This window comes from Rousettus aegyptiacus, unplaced genomic scaffold (genome assembly GCF_014176215.1).
Source record: "Rousettus aegyptiacus isolate mRouAeg1 unplaced genomic scaffold, mRouAeg1.p scaffold_m13_p_10, whole genome shotgun sequence".
Classification (NCBI taxonomy): Eukaryota; Metazoa; Chordata; class Mammalia; order Chiroptera; family Pteropodidae; genus Rousettus; species Rousettus aegyptiacus.
In genome coordinates, this window is record NW_023416285.1 from 24,849,426 (window position 1) to 24,867,064 (window position 17,639).

Sequence of the window (17,639 nt, forward strand, 5' to 3'; positions counted from 1 at the left end):
AAACACCAATATATTGCTATTTCATAATCTCCGTGTTTCAGAGACACTGATACAAATAGCAAGTGATCACTGCGTGTTGCTCTGCTGAAGGTGTGGGAAGTCTGAATCCGATTTGACTGAAAGATATACCCTGAAATCACTGGAGAATTTTTGTTTGTTTGTTTTAAGCAAATCTTTGATATCTTGGTGTCATCATTACCCTTGCCAAACACAGAAACAGTAAAATCTTGGATAATAGACTAAATACCATTAGTTGTAAATTTACAAAAATTTATGACTTACTATGTGTAGATGCTTAAATCTTCTAGCTATGTGCACTCGGGCAGATTAACCTCTCTAAGCCTCAGTATCCTTATTATTAAATCGAGATTAAAATATATCTACCTCATAGGATTATAGGATTACAGATAACATATATGTAAAGTGCCTAGAACAGTATTTGACAACATATGATAAATAATATCTACTTCCATAAAGATTAATTAAGATGAAACATCTCAAATGACATTTTATAATAATTTTGGCTATATTTAATGATAAAATCTTCCAACTACTATGTATTTAAAAAGAAATTAATGTACAGTTACAGTGACAAATGGTTACTAGACTTATTGTGGTGATCGATTCATAAGATATAGTCATAAGATATTGAATGACGATGTTGTATACCTGAAATTAATATACTATTGTATGTTGACAATAAAAAAATCTTTTTAAATAAATGAGTGAGAAGATGATTCTAAAGGAAGTCTAACAACAAGAGTGAATGCCAAGCACACGGGCCATTTCATCTCTGCTCAGGGAATGAACACAGGACGAGCTGATGAGGATTCTCAGCATTAAGTGCCAAATATAGCAGAAGCCACTTTGATTTTGATGGATGCATCCAAGCTCCTTCCAACATTAAACCTCAACAAGTCATGAAACTCCACAAACCAAAAATCTGAAGTAAGAACTTTTGCAAGCACATATTTTTTTTATTAACAAAAGAGTGAAACAGTCAAATTCAAATGAACTATGAGACTCAAAAAGTTCCAGTTTCTATTTTGCAAAATCAATACCTAATGGAAAAATTCAATGACATTTAAAAATGTAAGATTAATTCTTCTCATTGAGTTCTTCTATGTGCGCTGGCAAATAGAGAGAGCGGCGTACCTGGCTCAGGGATTCTTTAGCCTGTCAACGAGAGAAAGAAAAGTCCCTGAGCAGAGAGCACCAGTATGGCTGCCGGAGAGGACATTTTTCCTTAGGTCGATATGTACACTAAACTACTAGTGATAAATGCCGATGATATTTTATTTAATATGGATCCTTTGTTAAAAATGAGTTTAAGGTTTCTAATACATCCTTATAGTTCTTGTTATGTTGGTTTTCCCCTTTGTAAAGGTTTTCCCAGTTGATTTTTTTTTTTTTAAACACGTCTCTGTCAGCGTCCCTTTTTTCCTCAACTTTATTACCTTAAGAAAATGCTATATTGAGTGCTACTTTAAGTCTTAAAGCTTAGGCTATAAACTTATTGGAAGAATGTTCCTTAGCCTTCTCGAACTGGATCATTCAAATGAAAATTATCCACTAATTTTTTTAAAAAAAGCATCATTATATTTTTTCTAAGTAGTGACTATAGAAAATTAAAAAAAAAAATTAAGGCCCTTTAACTCTAATTTTTGGGTTACAAATTTAATTTTAGCAGTATTTTCTCTTTAAGTTTGAGGAATGGGTAGTTTAGAAGGTACAGATAACAAAAGATATGATAATTACGGGCTATTAAGTGAGCATGCATTGAGCAAGAGAACACTATAGGCTCCTGACAAACTTGTGGGTTCATACTCTGGTTTCCCACTTTCTAACAGTGTATACCTAGACAAGTTACATTAAACACCTCCATTTTCTCATCTGAAAGATGGAGAAGATTAAAAGAAGACTACCATATTGATTTTTCTATTTATAAAGAAAAGAAACTTGCAAATTCCTTTAGAAAGCTTAAAAATCTTTATCATAGTGTTAACCTTCCTAAAATACTAATTTCTTTTATGTCTTTAATAGTTACAAATCAGAAAATGAGCTTGATATTGAACTATTTTCTTTAAAAACATGTACTTGCTTAGAAATAGATTTCTATTGAAAACTATTATTTTACTATCTCAAAGTCATTTAAGACACTTTCAAATGCACAGTTAAAGCTATCTGCATGTTGAATACAGAAGACAATAAACCTATAGGGTATGGAATTAGTATCAGACAAGTCAACTCTTGCACTGAACAAAACCACAAACATGGGAGATTTGATCTGTGAGGATGAGCCACCAATTGTATTTCTCTGAGCTAAGTTCTGGCTCCAAAAAAGACCACCTGTAAGATGCTGCATTTGCAATAAAGTACCTTAGCATGATCTTCTTTTAACTTGTTGTATTGCACCACATCGAAATGCTGTTGCTTTGATCTCTTATGAAAGTAGTGAAGAAATTGCCTCGTCTTAATTGCTGAGTACGTATAATCCTAAAAAAGGGGGAAGAAAAGAACATGTTTTACATGAACATAATGCCTCCACAAGAATGAGCCTTAGCTATACCAAAGCAACGGAAGGCAGACGAGTGAAATATTTGCAGTGGCCATCGGAGCAAGCATAAGGCACCACAAGGAAAACATTTTGTCTCAGTTGAGATCAGCTGCTCATTTCAAAAGCAAGTGAGCTAGGAAAAGAAATCACACATACTGGGACAGAAGGGAGAAAAGAGGAAATGGAGGTTTTTGGCAAAATAATGTATGAGATAAAGCTGAAGTTACTGGGTGTTTTGCAATACAAATTCAATTTTATTTATAAATGAGCGCCCAGAAAACACAAACTTGATGTGTTTATCTCAGTGCCTCCAATTTGTGAGTTGTACTATTTGTTTCTCTGTAGAGGTTATGTATAGTTTCTCTGTGCTGTACACAAACCTTCATCCTTATGAAAAACAACAATAAAATTTATCAGAAACCCAAAAAACAGTATTCAGTAAATAAAAAGGCTTTATTGCTCATTATTTGACTTGGATAAGGAATTATTTGCAGAAGATGTTCTAACTTATCATTTTCCTAACAAACTACTCACCTGTCGAGTGACTATGAAGTATGCAAAAAAGACCATGGAGTTTGCAAATGTGATGAAGTACGTCACTGGTTCCATGATATCCCAGGAGTACACCCACCACGTGAACCAAGCCAGTGCCCCACCCTGAATGGACAGGAGGGCTAAGCCAGCCCACAGGAGTCCACCGGTTTGGGCTTCTGAGCGGGCTTCGATTCTGGCTTTCATCTGAGAAAAAAAAAAAGACTGTTAGCTCAGTTTACAAGAAGAAAAAAAACAAAAGTAACGCACATCTGCATTAGTTTAAAGAGGTCTGATTTATAGGGGGAAAAAACAGAATTTATAAAACATGTACATTAATGAGTGATCACCTATTTCCAAATCAGTTCATTAGCAAATGGTTTTTTTAAATTGTAGAAAAATTTTTTGTGGAAAAATTTTCAAATAGTATGAAAGGGTATACAATAAAACACTCAGAAGTCATCCTCTGAAACCCACATAAAATCACATGCCTATTTTCTTTAATCCAGCAATTTCACTTCAGAGAATTCATCCTACAGGTGCTCTTGCCACATGATCCATGATAGAGTCATTTTTAACAGCAAAATACCCAAAATTATCCACATGTCCCTCAAGCTGCTATGCAGCTGTAATGTAGAAGGCTCTCCATGTACCAATATGGGAAACTTTCCAGGATACAGGCAAACCTCAGAGATATTGCAGATTCAGTTCCAGATCACCACAATAAAGTGAATATTATAATAAAGAGTCACACAAATTTTTTGGTTTCCCAGTGCATATAAAAGTTGTTTACACTATCCTGTAGTATATCAAGTATATCGTATAGCTTTATGTCTAAAAAAAAAAAAATGATGTACATACGTTAATTAAAAAATACTTTATTTATTGCTAAAAAATGCTAACAATCCTCTAAGCCTTCAGCAAGTCATAATCTTTTTGCTGGTGGAGGGTCTTACTTTCAATTTGCAAAAGATGCAATATCTGTGAAGTACAATAAAGTGAAGAGAAATAAAATAAGGTGCACCTGTATACTGTTAGTGAAAAAAGGTGAGAATAGTGTGTAATAGCCCGTGCCATTTTCTGATAAAGAGAAAAAAATAATGTTTGTATTTGTACATAAAGAAAATCTGAAATGGTTCACAGGTGTGGGGATATGGTACTATGAGAGCCGCAGGAGGAAAACTTTCCATTGGCCACCTTTTAAGTTTCTTAAATCTTATACAAGTAAAAACATCACCAACTTTTTAAAAAGTAAAGTAAAAATGTAGGTAGACAGCCCAACAAATAATATAAAAAAGTTCCTCTCTCTGTCATCCCCTAGGTATCCTAGGAAGCAATCAATATTAAAAATTTCTTTTATCTCCAGAAACTTTCTATTCATAAACAAAGATACACATACACCTACTCATATTTAAAAATCACAAGTGGGATCACAAATTGAAAAGATGTAGTTTTTTTCCCGTAAATTAGAACAAACAGACTCCTGCCCCACCCCGCCCCCCAAAAGTTACTTTTTTCTCTACCACTGATTAACTTCAAATGTTAGGAAGGTTTCCCTAACTTTCCAGCGGCAGTTCTGTTAAGCAGAGCTGGGGCCATGGGCCTATTCACTAAAAAGGAAACTGTGGTCGTACTGCACCTGGTGCACCCCGGCTCGCATTACACTCATTTACAGAGACAGTACAGCCCATCCATGGAAACGGAGCAGAGCGCAGAGTTTAAGATGGCAGCTGCAGGGTCAGACCAGCAGAGTTCGTGTTTTAGCTCTACCACGTGTTATCTATGTTTCTTTACTGTCTCAGTTTCCCCATCTGAAGAAAGGGAAAGATAACAGTACCAAATTCGTGGCTTCTTATGAGGATTAAAGAAAATACGCATATGCAAAGCATTCAGAAAAATGCTCATGTGGGGAGCGCTCAATAAATATTGGGTGTTATTTTCAAACAGACTCAATTGTTATTTTCAAACCTCTTCAAGGGGCTGCAGCTGTCCCTTCAGGTGATCGATTTTCTCCAGTAACTGGTGCTCCCTCTTTTTCTGAAACTCTTCTAAATGCAAGGCTGTAAACAGTCTATGAACCAAGGATTTCATGTTTTCCATCTCAGTAGTGTGCTCACTATTCAGTTGTTCTGACAAAAGACACAAGGGAAACATAAGCAGTCATTACATGTCAATAGACACAATTCAAAATTTAAAAAAACAATGAGATATGACTACACTACATATTAGAAGGGACAAAATCCAAAACGCTGATGAGAATGTAGAGCAAAAGTAACTATCATTCACTGCTTATGTGAATGCAAAATGGTACAGCCACTTTGGAAGAAAGTTGGCCAGTTTCTTACAAAACTAAACATACTCTTACCTTACGATCCAGCCAGCAATCATGCTTCTTGGTATTGACCCAAACGAACTGAAAACTATGTCCACACAAAAACCTGCACACATATTTATAACCACTTTATTCATAATTGTAAAAACTTGGAAATGTCCAAGAGGCCCCTCAGTTGGTGAATGAATGAAAAAAACTGTGATACATCCAGACAACAGAATATTATTTAGCACTAAAAAGAAATGTGCTATCAAGCCATGAAAAAACTTGGAGAAAAGTTAAATGCATACTACTAAGTTAGGGAGGCCAATCTGAAAAGGCTACATATTGTATGGTTCCAACTGTAAAATGTTCTGGAAAGGCAAAACTATGGAGACAGTAAAAAAATCAGTGGTTGCCTTGGGTTAGGGGCGGGGGAGAAATGAATAAGCAGAATACTGAGGGTTTTTGGTCAGTGAAAGCATTCTGTATGATACTACCAGTAGTGAACAAATGTCATTACCATTTGTCAAAACTTATAAAACGTGCAACGTCAAGAGGGAGCCCTAATGTCAACAACGGACTTCGAGTGATGATGATGTGTCAACATTCATCTTGTTCAATCTTGCTATGAACCTAGAACTACTCTAAAAAAGAAAGTCTATTTAAAAAAGAGTTAAGAACTGTACAACGAAACACACTTGAGTTCATGATTTCCAGGCCCACTTCTTAACCCAATAATGTCAGATTAAGCATTCGAGTTCCTAAAGCGAAATATTAAAAGTCTAAAAAGAATATCCGAAACTAAAAGCCCTGCTAGGCAACTTCTAATGATCACTTACACTCCTGCTAGAAAAGTTTGACATGCTTCTCCAAAGCCTTCTTGGTCTTTCGGTTATTTGGAAAGATTAAGACAAGGCTTCTCCCCATATGTGCCCCATAGCTAACGGGAAACACAAAGAGAGTTGCACAGCTGTGTTTCTTACCTTTCTTGGGGCACCGTACATCATAGGTTACTTTATTAATGACAAGTTTAAAATCATTCATTAGCAAAATTTCCATCAAGGTTGAACCTGCAATCTCACTGCCATCTGAAAAAGAAAACAATGCAAAAATATGCCCTTGTTTTAGAACAGTAAGAACCATTTCCCAACATATAGAGAAACACTAACCCCGGTCATTACAATACGGTAGTGGACATCTGCCATTTGTGGGGCTCCCCATGCTCAATGCTATTCCCATTAGGAGGGGTCCTCCCTTGTTGTTCTATTATCCATTCCACTGGACCAAGCAGAGCAGGCAGGTGCTTCCTCTCCCTCCCTCTGTCAGCTAGGCTGAGATCCAGACTGATGTCCCTGGTGAGACTGTATCTTCAGACAGTCATGCAAAGATTCAGTACAAGTGGGAACTCTTCACAGCAAGGCTAGAGCAGTTGAGGTGGCAGTTGTGGGGTAGGGGGTGTCACAGCAGAGCTCATGAGGCTGTTCTGGGGCCACCTGGTCTGTGAGGTGTCCTCCCCCCGGTTCCTGCCCTCTTCTGAGCCTGACTTTCCATCAGTCACAATCTCAAGAGTCTGCTAACACACCCCTTGCTGGAGTCCGTCTCTGTCGCTTACGGCCAAGCCCGACTGGTATGTTCAGGCACAGAGGTAGGAACATTTTCAAAAGCCTGCCTTGCTCTTGTTTTAAATTATTAGAGGTGTGTGATCTGTTAGCTGGAACCTGGTGGCCAAACGGCACAACAAACCATCACACACACAGGACCCCCTGCTTTTCTAGCTTGGGAAACATGAAAAGCTGATGAAAGGTGGAGGTAGGTGGCAGGGACAGTAATAGACATAATTAAACCTAAGGAGTAAATTTGCATCTCCGTGGTTTATTTGGGGCAGGGTTAGGGGTGGGGGTAGGGGTGGGGGGAGAAGTAAGAGAGATTCTAACAGTAATTACAAATATCATAAAAACACTTCAGAAAAAAACTCTCGGAAAATTTTAACCTCGGCATGCTTTGCACAGCTTCTCATATAGCCTAGTTAGTGTTATTACACCTTTGACCTAAACTTAATGTAGCCCAGGTGTTAAGAAAGAAAACAAACTCACTGAACGATATGCAAACAACTGGCTCTGGGTATGAGTTTCTCTACCATTACTCCTTCAGAACAGTCCCCTTATAACTACGTGTTATGAAGTCCAGGATGAGAATGTTCTCCTGGCCTGCCATTTGCTTGGCTATAATCGACCAGAGCTATTTCAGCTGTATTAATATGTGCGATGACAGGAATACTGCTAGTAAAATCAGGACGCCCTGGTTGCCTGCCTCCTGTCAGGCTCTTTGTAGTTCTCTTGTTCCAGAGGCAGTCAGTCAAGTCTGCACCTGAGTCTGTTTCTAGAATTTGGCTGTTTGGGTTCCTGTTCATCAGTTGGGGTGAGATCATTTTCCCTATAACTGCCAAATAATTCAACCCACACTATGGGCAAAACTGTGACAAGCTTAGAATACTCTTTTCATGCCCAAATTAAATGCAGGCAAATTCCACCCACAGAGCCTCATTTTAAAAAGATCGGCAACACACGAATCATTTTATCTGACTTAGCAAGAATCATTTAAAAATTTACATTTAAATGACTTCAAACCAGGCCCTTAAAATATTACTATAGAAACAACTGCGTATGATTTCTCAGTTGAAGTACTACATTATCTTTCATACTAATGTAGAAACAGCAAAGGATTGACGTGAATCCCTTTGGAGGAGAGCTAATGATACCCTGTTGAATTTTTCACGTATCCTTGGGCAAGTATTCATTTAAACCCCAATAAAGTGTTTTCACTTGGTCTAACAGCCCTCTTTCTCTAACATTTCAAGTGTTTTTATTTGGGCTTTATGTTTCAAAGTTACTCAATTTTTAGAAATAAGCAGGGTACACATCCATCATTGCTTTAACCTCTCTTATTTCATTCATTTCACAAGTATGTATTGAGTACACACTACCTACCAGGCAAGTACTGCGCTCAAGGTTTGCATCCACCTGCTCCTAGAAGCTTAGGAGCGTAGGCCCTGGCCCTGTGGGGAAGGCCCACGGGTGTTCACTGCTCCTGTGAGTGGGAGGAATGTGTCTAGTTCATTAGAACTAGATGGAGAATTAGGCGATTGTGGCCACATGACTAAAGAACTCTATTCTCTGATTCTGGTTTTATCAGGAAGAAAGCTCCCCTTCCAGTTAAGTATAAAGCCCTCACAATAACCTACGAGGCTTTCCCCAATCTGCCACTCACCTCTACTTCCACCCAGCTCCCTCTTTTGCAGCCAGAGAGCTGTCTCCCACCTCAGGGCCTCTGCCTGGAGAAGTCTTCAGCCATCTACAGAGCTCTCTCACCTCTTCCAGGTCACCACTCAAGTGTGACTTTAGGGAGCACCTCCCCCCACAACTCACACATTCTCCCCCCCTCACTCTGCTTTATTTTTCTCCGTAACACTTATTATCTAATATTTTATATATTTTATTTCTTTACCTTGTTTCTTTCTCCTTTTAAAATGTACCCTCCATAACACCTCGAGTTTTTATCTCTTGTTCTTTGCTCTACCTCTAGCAACTAGAACAGTACCTGGCATATGTTAGGCATTCAATAAATATTTGTTGAGTAAATAAATTCTTTGCTCTCCATTTTTCCAACTTCTATATCTACCCTTTATTAGCTCTGAACTTGGATAGAGAAAAAGAATGAGTATTTCCTTTTCAAAACTGCAACAGTATCTAACTTTAAAATAAGTATGTTAATCATCGAATAGTACCGTAAAATAACAATGCAAATTTATTCATTCACCTATCCGTTGTAGCCTCTGTATGTTGAGCTTGGGTAAACAATCATTTATTCTATTTTAGGAGCAGTAAGTCCAAGACCATTTCAGACAACAAGGACATAAAAGCTATATTCTAAATTTAAAATGTCTAAATGATTAACCGCATGTGCTCGTATTAAAAAATATACATACATTCTTCCTGAGGAGAACCAATTCTGTCAAAAAACATATAGACTGCAATTGTCTTATAACCAAGATAAATGCACTGTTTGTATACTTTAATTACTCACTGGCTATTTTAATCACTGAAACTTCATTCACTTAATTATTCAAATTTTGCTGAAAATTACACATTAATGACTGTGTCATTAAGATTTTTCTCATTGAAAAGTTTTCAGGCTAAGTTTATGAAATAAAACTGAAACTTAATGGACTAATAAAATTTATTCCATTTTTATTCACCAGTTAACTTTTTATATATTACTGATTATAAAAATGAAGTACTCAGTAAAGAGAAACTGTTTATTATATAAAGTATTAAAGAATCAACTTCTTTCCAAAAAATTAAATAACCAAAGGTTCAGAAAAAGAGAAAAAGACAAGAGTTGAACAAAATATATACCTGCTGTGAAGATGGCTGCTGATTTGACACCTTTATCTTCATTTTGTAGGTCCTGAAGGAAGGAACCAACTGTTGATAACATTGGTTTGACTACAAACTGACAGCGCTCTTTTCTGGATGGCAAAGTAAGTGTTATCAAAGGAAGGCCATGTTTGTAACTAATCGTTATTTCTGTTAAGAAAAAGAATATAGAAATGGATAAATTTTACTTTATAAAAATAACTTTAAAATACAAAAATTCTAAAAGAAGTGCTTAAACATGAAATTCATAAATCTGTAATCATTTGCATGGCTCTTATATGGTGCCTTCGTCATACAACAGTTTACTTATTTCCCTACCATTCTATGATGTTTGTTATAGCATGTATCACACTTTATTATAATTATCTTAGAGTCTTCCTAGGTCAAGAGTTAAGCTCTTAAGGGCAAAAACTGCTTCTAATTCATCTATAATTACTGATTGCTGGGCGGGAGTTTGCCAAAAGGCATCTGAAATATTATAGGAACAGAAAGGGAGGAATTGAACAGAGCCAGGTGTAGGGGAAATGCAAGAAAAGTCTGTTTTGCTCAAAACTCACATTTCTCACCTCGTTTGGAAGAATGGAAATAAATTAGCATAGGAACCAAAGAAGTGCTAAGAAAGCTTACCATCAGGTGGCGCCACTGTACTATAAAGATGTGATTGATAGTATTTCAGATTTCCACACAAAACCTGCAAGAAAGATTAGTTTTTCTTTCAGAAAAAGGGATAAAGTTAAAATAAGTATCTTTACCTGAAGATTCCTTTTAACCTTATATAGCAACAAGCGCAATGAAAAATTCAGGTTCCCGTAGGCATCCAGGTAAGCCCTCAGAGCAGCTCGCCAAACCTTTCTGGCTGCACGCCAGCAAGCTGCAGCGGTGCCGTCAGGACAGGGTTCTCAAGCCGAGGTGTGAGAACTCCTGAAAATCCGAGAGGTCTGGGAGAATTTTAAAATCGGGTTCTCCCTTTTAGGTGATCATCTAACATAAATGGATATAGCATATTCTGGATATTTGCCTCTCAAAGTACGGGCCCTGAACCGGAAGCATCGGCATGCCTAGGAGTTGATTAGAGATGCAGAATCGCAGACCCATCCGGGATGGACTGAACTTGAAAATGCATTTTAACAAGATGCCCAGGTGATCCTCGTGCATGTTAAACTTTGATAAACATTGCTCTGCTAGTCTGTGTTGTCCAGTATGGTCGTCACTGGCCGCAGGTGGCCATTTAAATTTAAATTAATTAAAATTAAATAACGCTCAAAATTCAGTTTCTCAGAGTCACCTTTGACAGATTTTAAAACCTCCACAGCTCCCTGAGCTGAGTGCTAGCTACACCGTATTAGACGGCATAGGAAGAGAACATTTCCATCACTGCAGGAAGTTCTGCTAGATGGTTTTCTGGTTTCTCTAGGGCATTCTGCTTATTTTTTCTACTTTTCATGAAAAGGTCTGTCTTAGTCTCTCTTTGCTACCACTTTAGAAACCACAGATTGAGTGGTTTAAGTGTTTAACATGCAAACAGACTTCATTATAACTTTTCTAACAAGTCTCAAGGTTTTCATTATCTTCGCCCTCGCCCTGAGCCCGACAAGGGTCTGCACATGGTCTAGGGCTCCTCTGCTGGGTGCAGAACATCTGAACGGCTGCCTGTCACTGGTGTCTGTAACTACAGTTGTATTGGCGCTTAATACCAAAGGCCAAGTGACATCATGGCGCAGTCGGTGTGCGAACAGACAGAACTGGGGTGGCAGAAGGAAAGGCTGCTGAAGAGCTGGTTCGCAGGTATCTGGAACTCATTGTGCCAGAAGAGTTAGTACCAGAGTCACCACGGTAGCTGTTTCATACTGATCCAGCCTTTTTAATGCATCACCTTATAGTAGTTTATTAACAAAAAAAAACTTGCCAGTAATTATGCAATGAAGAATTCTTTTATAAATTGCATTTTTTTAAGTTTTCATTTATGTGAGGGTATATTATTAAATTTAAATAATAGTTAAAAATGTTTTCACTGCTATAAAAAATAAAATGGCATGGACTCAAATAATGTTTCATTATGCTCAAAATCGAAACAATCTCATTAATAAGTAAAACATTCAAATGCATATTTCTGGTGTTAAGCATAACTTAGGTAATTAGTTTCCAAAAAGCATCACCTGTCACATTAACTTAAGATTGTTCATTTGAAATTTATTTCTAAAAATATAATTCACTACTAAGATGAGAAAAAACCTATTACTTAAAACAGATGCAACTCTCAATAAATAAATATATGTAGTAGAGTTCTCCAAGTTTGATAATGGATATTACAATATTGTCTATTACTTTCTGTAAAGTTACATATAACTGAAAAAAAAATGGATCCATTTGAAAATTAATTCTCTACCAATATACGTCTTTTACAATATTTAATGATATAAATGATTCTCCATGTGTAAAGGCTAAATAGAAAAATGCGGGAGGTAAAGTTAAAGCCCCTCCTTTTACTTCTCTACAATTCCACTTTCCCCAGAGGTAATCACTGTTGGTGACAAAGACCCTCTCCTTGACCAATCTTTGGTCAGGCTCCTATAAGCCTCACTATGCCCCATCTTTGGGCATGTTCTCCAAGAGACCAGTTTTAGCAAGAATCTTGTCAAGTTGGTTTAGCCAGAATCCCTCACTGACACAGGGAAGACATGAGAACTACACGAATTAACTAAATATTAAACCAAGTTGTACTCAGAGCCTGCAATGTGCTGCCAGACCACAGGGAACCTACAGAACAAAGGAAGATTCCTGCTGAGATTACTAACAAACTGTTCACCCATCCCTTAAACGCAGCATACCCGTACCATGAAAGGAAAAGAGGAAAACAAAATCTCTAAGCTGTACCCTACACAATACATACCCAACCTTTCCAAGTTCGTTCCCATGGCCAGACCACAGGGAATTTACAGAACAAAGGCTACATGTCTTTAACGCTGCATAGCCATGCCGTGAAGGGAAAACAGGAACTTTAAGCTGTAATTCATAGAAACTACTCATCACATACAAAATGGAGTCTCATTATCTGGCTCTGAGATGAGAGCACGTTCTCTGTCTGTGAAGCATTATTCCTTCTCCAATAAACTTAGCTTCTGTCTTTAACTCTGGCTTGTGATTGAATTCTTTCCTGCATGAAGTCAAGGACCCTCCCTTTTGGGAATAGGGCTTGAGTCCCCACTCAGGGAGATTCACCCCATCCTGCATCGCCACCATCGGTACCTGATCAAATTCTTCATCCTCTACCATACTCCAGGTATCATCTGATCACCCTCGTCTGCCTTCGGCAAGGATCCTGTTAGCAAAGAATTCCCCTACCCTCTTAGTCATTTTCCATCCACCAAAAACTCCCACTCGGTTTATCAGATATTAATCCCCACTTTCCCTTGTTGTTGTTGGAGTTGAGCCCAATCTCTCTTACCCACTGCAAAACCGCACTACTGTGGTGCCCTGAATAAAGTCTACCCTCCTCTTCTTCAACAAATGTCATGAATGACTTTTCCTTTAAAAATGGTTTGGTGTGTATCCTTCCAGACTTTCTCTAAATATTACCATCTTTATATATGAGTTAAATTCTATGCTAGAGTCTGTATAAAGCTAAAGACAGTTTATGTGTCAGGCTCTTCAATACTGACAATAATAATAATAATAAATCCCCATCATAAAGTATTTATCATTTAATGTGCAGTTTCTGCTCTACTACATTTTAAGAGGCATCCACTCGACAAGAGGAAATGCTGAGAGAAGGCAGGGTGGCCAGAGAAAACTCTCAGGGCTTTCTCAAGTGTTTACATGACTAACAATCACCTGGAGGGCTTCCTTAAAATGCAGACTCCTGGACTCCACCCCACAGAGAGGGGGTGTGAGATTCTGCATTTTTAATAAGCCCCAAGGTTATATGAAATTGCAGGTGTGAGGACCACATTAAGAGTAACTGGGCTCCTGTGAATCCTCTGAGGCTTTCACGGCACTTGAATGTCTTCAGCCACTTAGTAGCTCAGAGATTGAAAATAAGTCATAGGACAGACCACTCTCTGCTTCCGTTTTCTCAAGTATTAGGTGGCAATAACATCTATGTTGTAAGGTAACATAAAGATAAAATAGAAAAAACTGCTAAACCCAGTGCATGTCTACCAATTCCCCTCTGTAGCTTTATCACTTACTGTTCCCTGAAGCAGGAACTTGAGCCCCAGGCAAATGAGCTTGGTGTCATTAAAGTGATTTCTTTATCCACTTGGCCTAACAAATCCTGTCATCTCCTCGAGGTCCAGCTCAAAAGCCATTTCCTCTTCCTGTGGGTCATGAGTCTACTGGAAAGAGCACAGGCTTTGCCTTCAGAATCAAGTTGGACTCCCAGCTATACGAGCTACTGTGATCTCTGACGGGCGGATGGTTCAGGAAGAAATGAGTTGAGAAGAAGGGAACAAGTTTGGTGTGTAGGGGGCGGGGGGGGGGAGGAAGGAACCAGGGCTCCAGTTAGAAGACTACAGAAGAGGAAACATCAATATGCGAGAGATCTGTTTGAGCTTCCGAGTAAAAGGGAGATAGATGGTCATTAGTAGAAAGGTGTGTAACAACCACACGCTGGGGCCTATTAACAAGATCAGGTCGCTTCCAGAACTATGTCACAATTTAGATTAAATACATTATTATTAATAAAACAAAGATGCGATTTCCATTCAAGATTCCATTCGAGACTAAGAGAACCTTGAGCTCCATGTTCAAAAACAACGTATGTATTTCCACGTACCAGAAACAAAAGAGAACGCGGCGTGGTGGCATGAGAGGACCCCCCAAGGTCTCCCCTTGAGGTTGCACCAAGTTAGAAAGCTATAATTCAATATAGGATTCCCTACTTGACACAAAAATATGTCTGAGACATTATGCAGAGACATCTGAAGGTGTAACCGCACACAGGTTTCACTTCCTTAAGACAGCTTCTTCTCTGATTCAAGCTGGCTTTGCCTAATTTGCTGGCAATGTGACTGGTCTTTTCTGCTCTCATCCTTCCACGTTTGTATGTCTACTCCCTTAATCATTAAGCCTTAGGACATATGGTTCTGGCCAGCGTCAGATCTTTTAAGAATAAAGCAGCAGGTCTATGAATCATGAGAACAATAAGTTTTACTGTAGGGCGGAGGCAAGAGAATAAAAATGTTAATCAAGCTACATTCGGAGACTGCAATATGCTGATCAGCCCAGCAGCCAGGCCAGCAGTTCTGAACAAAGGAAGATTTCTGATGGGATTGCTAACAACCCATTTCCCCTCACCTGTGGAAGGAGAAACAGGAACAACAGAGTCTTTAAGTGGAGCCCCACATAAATAAATTAGTTCATTCCCTATGGTTAAAACCTTGAGGAATCTATGGATTAAAGGCCGGGACCACCGGTATGCCTTTCAGGCTAAGGACTTTTCCCCTTCCCCTTCCTCACTGTATGTCCATATCAAAGGAAACGGGTAAACAAAGTCTTTAAACTGTAAATAGCAGGAGTTAAAGAATGATATGTAAATTGAATTCTCTGAACACTGGGGGTCCCTCTCACTCTTTGCCTCTGAGAGGAGCCCATGCTCTGTCTGCGGAGTGTTACCCCTTTACTTACTAATAAACCTTACTTTTGACCCTAACTTTGGCTTGTGTTAAATTCTTTCTACACTCTCTGCCAAAGGACCCTCTTCTCCTCTCAGTGCAGGGCTTGGTGTCCCGCCTCTCTTGGGGAAATTTACCCTCTCCTGCATCAGTTTCATGAGAACAATAAGTTTCAGTTAAACTAAGGATAACGCCTTGGCCTCAGGTGTGGTTCAGCCCGAGACCCATCACAGAGGAACAGCCCAACTGCCCGTTCTGCCACAGGACCAGGCGGGAGGACACTATAGCTGATTCCAGAACCAGACATGACCATCAGTCACCCCAGCCCCATCCAATCAGCAGCACCAAACTAACTAACTCCCTTAGTTTCCATGATTAACAAATTTCCCCCTCCAGTCACCCGAGAAGCCAAGCCTTAGAGCGGCAGCTCACCAGTGTCTCTGGGACGTGGCAATTCTCTAAAATAAACCTCTACTTTCTTTGATGCAAAACATGTACGTCTCTCACTGGATGACTTAGACGCTCACAGGCAGATGGACCTCTTTGCGCTGGCTGGTAACAAAGGTGGGGAAGGATGCAGGACTGGGAAGGACAAGGACAGGGATGGCGGCTGCACACAGCCCTGCGCTTGCCCAGGCCCGAGCCGACAGGATAGCAGTGAAGCCTGGGGTGCAGAAACATCAAGGCCCCCCAGCATCAGAGGAAGAGCAGAGCCCAGGACATGGGAACCCGCTCCCCGGCCCTTGCTCTCCCTCACTCCCGTCATCTTCCTTACGCTCCTCCTTCACTCCAAAGCATAAAAGAAACTGCAAACGCTCATGCTGGGAAGCGGTTTTCTCAGCCTGGTGAGCTCTTGCTTCCAGGTGTGTCCCATGTTCGGCTCAAATAAACTCTAATAAACTCTTAAAAATGTTTTCCTACATGTTCGGACGTTCTTATGTCAAGACTAAATAAAGTCTAAAATACATTCTTTAACACGTGTTCATTCTTATAACTACATGAGAGTCATGATTTTTTACCTGTCTCTAAAAACTATCTTCTAACAGTTCCGAACAGAAGTAACGGAGAGTTTGTCTCTTTTGGGATAGGAGAGATTAAAACGGCCCAGGGCGAAATCAAGCCAAGCCTTCCAATGATTGGATGACTTGCTCTGTGACATCTCCAACATCACTGCAACATCCCAGGACAGGGACCTTAAGGTGTAATTTAAGAACTAATTCTGAGCTTGGGTCACAGAAGCCCAGTTGCAGGTAATATAAAATTACTAGCTAAAATGGGTAAGTATAGAATGGAGGATAAACTGCTACTTACAGTCTGCAATCCAACATTCTAATATATGAGAAATATAATGCTCAGGAAGAACCAACAGATATATTTTTAAGGTTAATTCCACTTGTGGAAGATTAAAAGTCAGAAAGTCATCCCAATCTGAATTTAATATTAACTATATTTAGTGTCTTCAAAGAGAGTTGTAACAGTGTAAAAGTGCATTTCAATAACATCTTCCTTGTTCACATCTCCCCTCTTTATTCTGGCCATGACCACTTTGTTAAATATGTTGTTATGGGTTATTGGTATTAATTCCTCAGTGAATCACTCCGAAGGGCAGGGCAGAGAGCGATATCTCCAGGCGCCAGCTGCCTAGGAGAAAACAGCTCCCAAAGCTCCCAAGAAGAAAATTAAAACAATATTGCCACCGGAGTGTAGATAACAAAGCTGTCCACCAGAAACCACATCTCTTTGTGTTAGATGCTAACCGCCAACATTTACTTCTGTAATCTGCTTGCTTGCGTAATCAAAGCCCACCAAGACATAGTTTTAGACTTTATAAGCTGCCTCCTCTGGAGGCGCAGGGCTGATTCTCTAGTCGGGAGAATCAGTCACTGGCCAGCTAATAAAGGCTCATAATTAATCTTAATTGGCTCTGTGGGTCTTAGATTTGAACGCGCCACAACAGAGTAAAGAGAGAATTTGCTTCCAGGAAATGAACAAGAAATTATCATACTAAAACTGGTAGAAATGAAACAAAAATTAGTTACTGTGATCAACTAATTAAGATTCCTAGAATTGAAAACAAATCTACATACACATAAAATCTCCCAGCTTAATGAACTAAATAAATCCTAAATTGGATGAATTCAATAGAAAAAAATATATAATTTTTTTAGATAATATTTCACCCAGGTGCA

The 17,639-nt window shown here is 38.9% G+C and overlaps 1 protein-coding gene across 1 annotated transcript in view; it reads right to left on the reverse strand.

Moving 5' to 3' along the window:
• Positions 1-944: 944 nt before the first annotated feature.
• The window catches only part of MCUB (mitochondrial calcium uniporter dominant negative subunit beta), a 69,349-nt gene continuing 52,654 nt past the window's right edge, over positions 945-17,639 (reverse strand). Inside the window, exons 2-8 of the mRNA XM_016140836.2 lie at positions 10,466-10,529; positions 9,818-9,988; positions 6,386-6,490; positions 5,057-5,217; positions 3,092-3,295; positions 2,380-2,496; positions 945-1,176 (exon numbers count right to left, since the gene is read on the reverse strand). Coding sequence (XP_015996322.2) covers positions 1,099-1,176; positions 2,380-2,496; positions 3,092-3,295; positions 5,057-5,217; positions 6,386-6,490; positions 9,818-9,988; positions 10,466-10,529 — 900 coding nt within the window. The 3' untranslated portion in view covers positions 945-1,098. The remainder of the gene's footprint in view (positions 1,177-2,379; positions 2,497-3,091; positions 3,296-5,056; positions 5,218-6,385; positions 6,491-9,817; positions 9,989-10,465; positions 10,530-17,639) is intronic.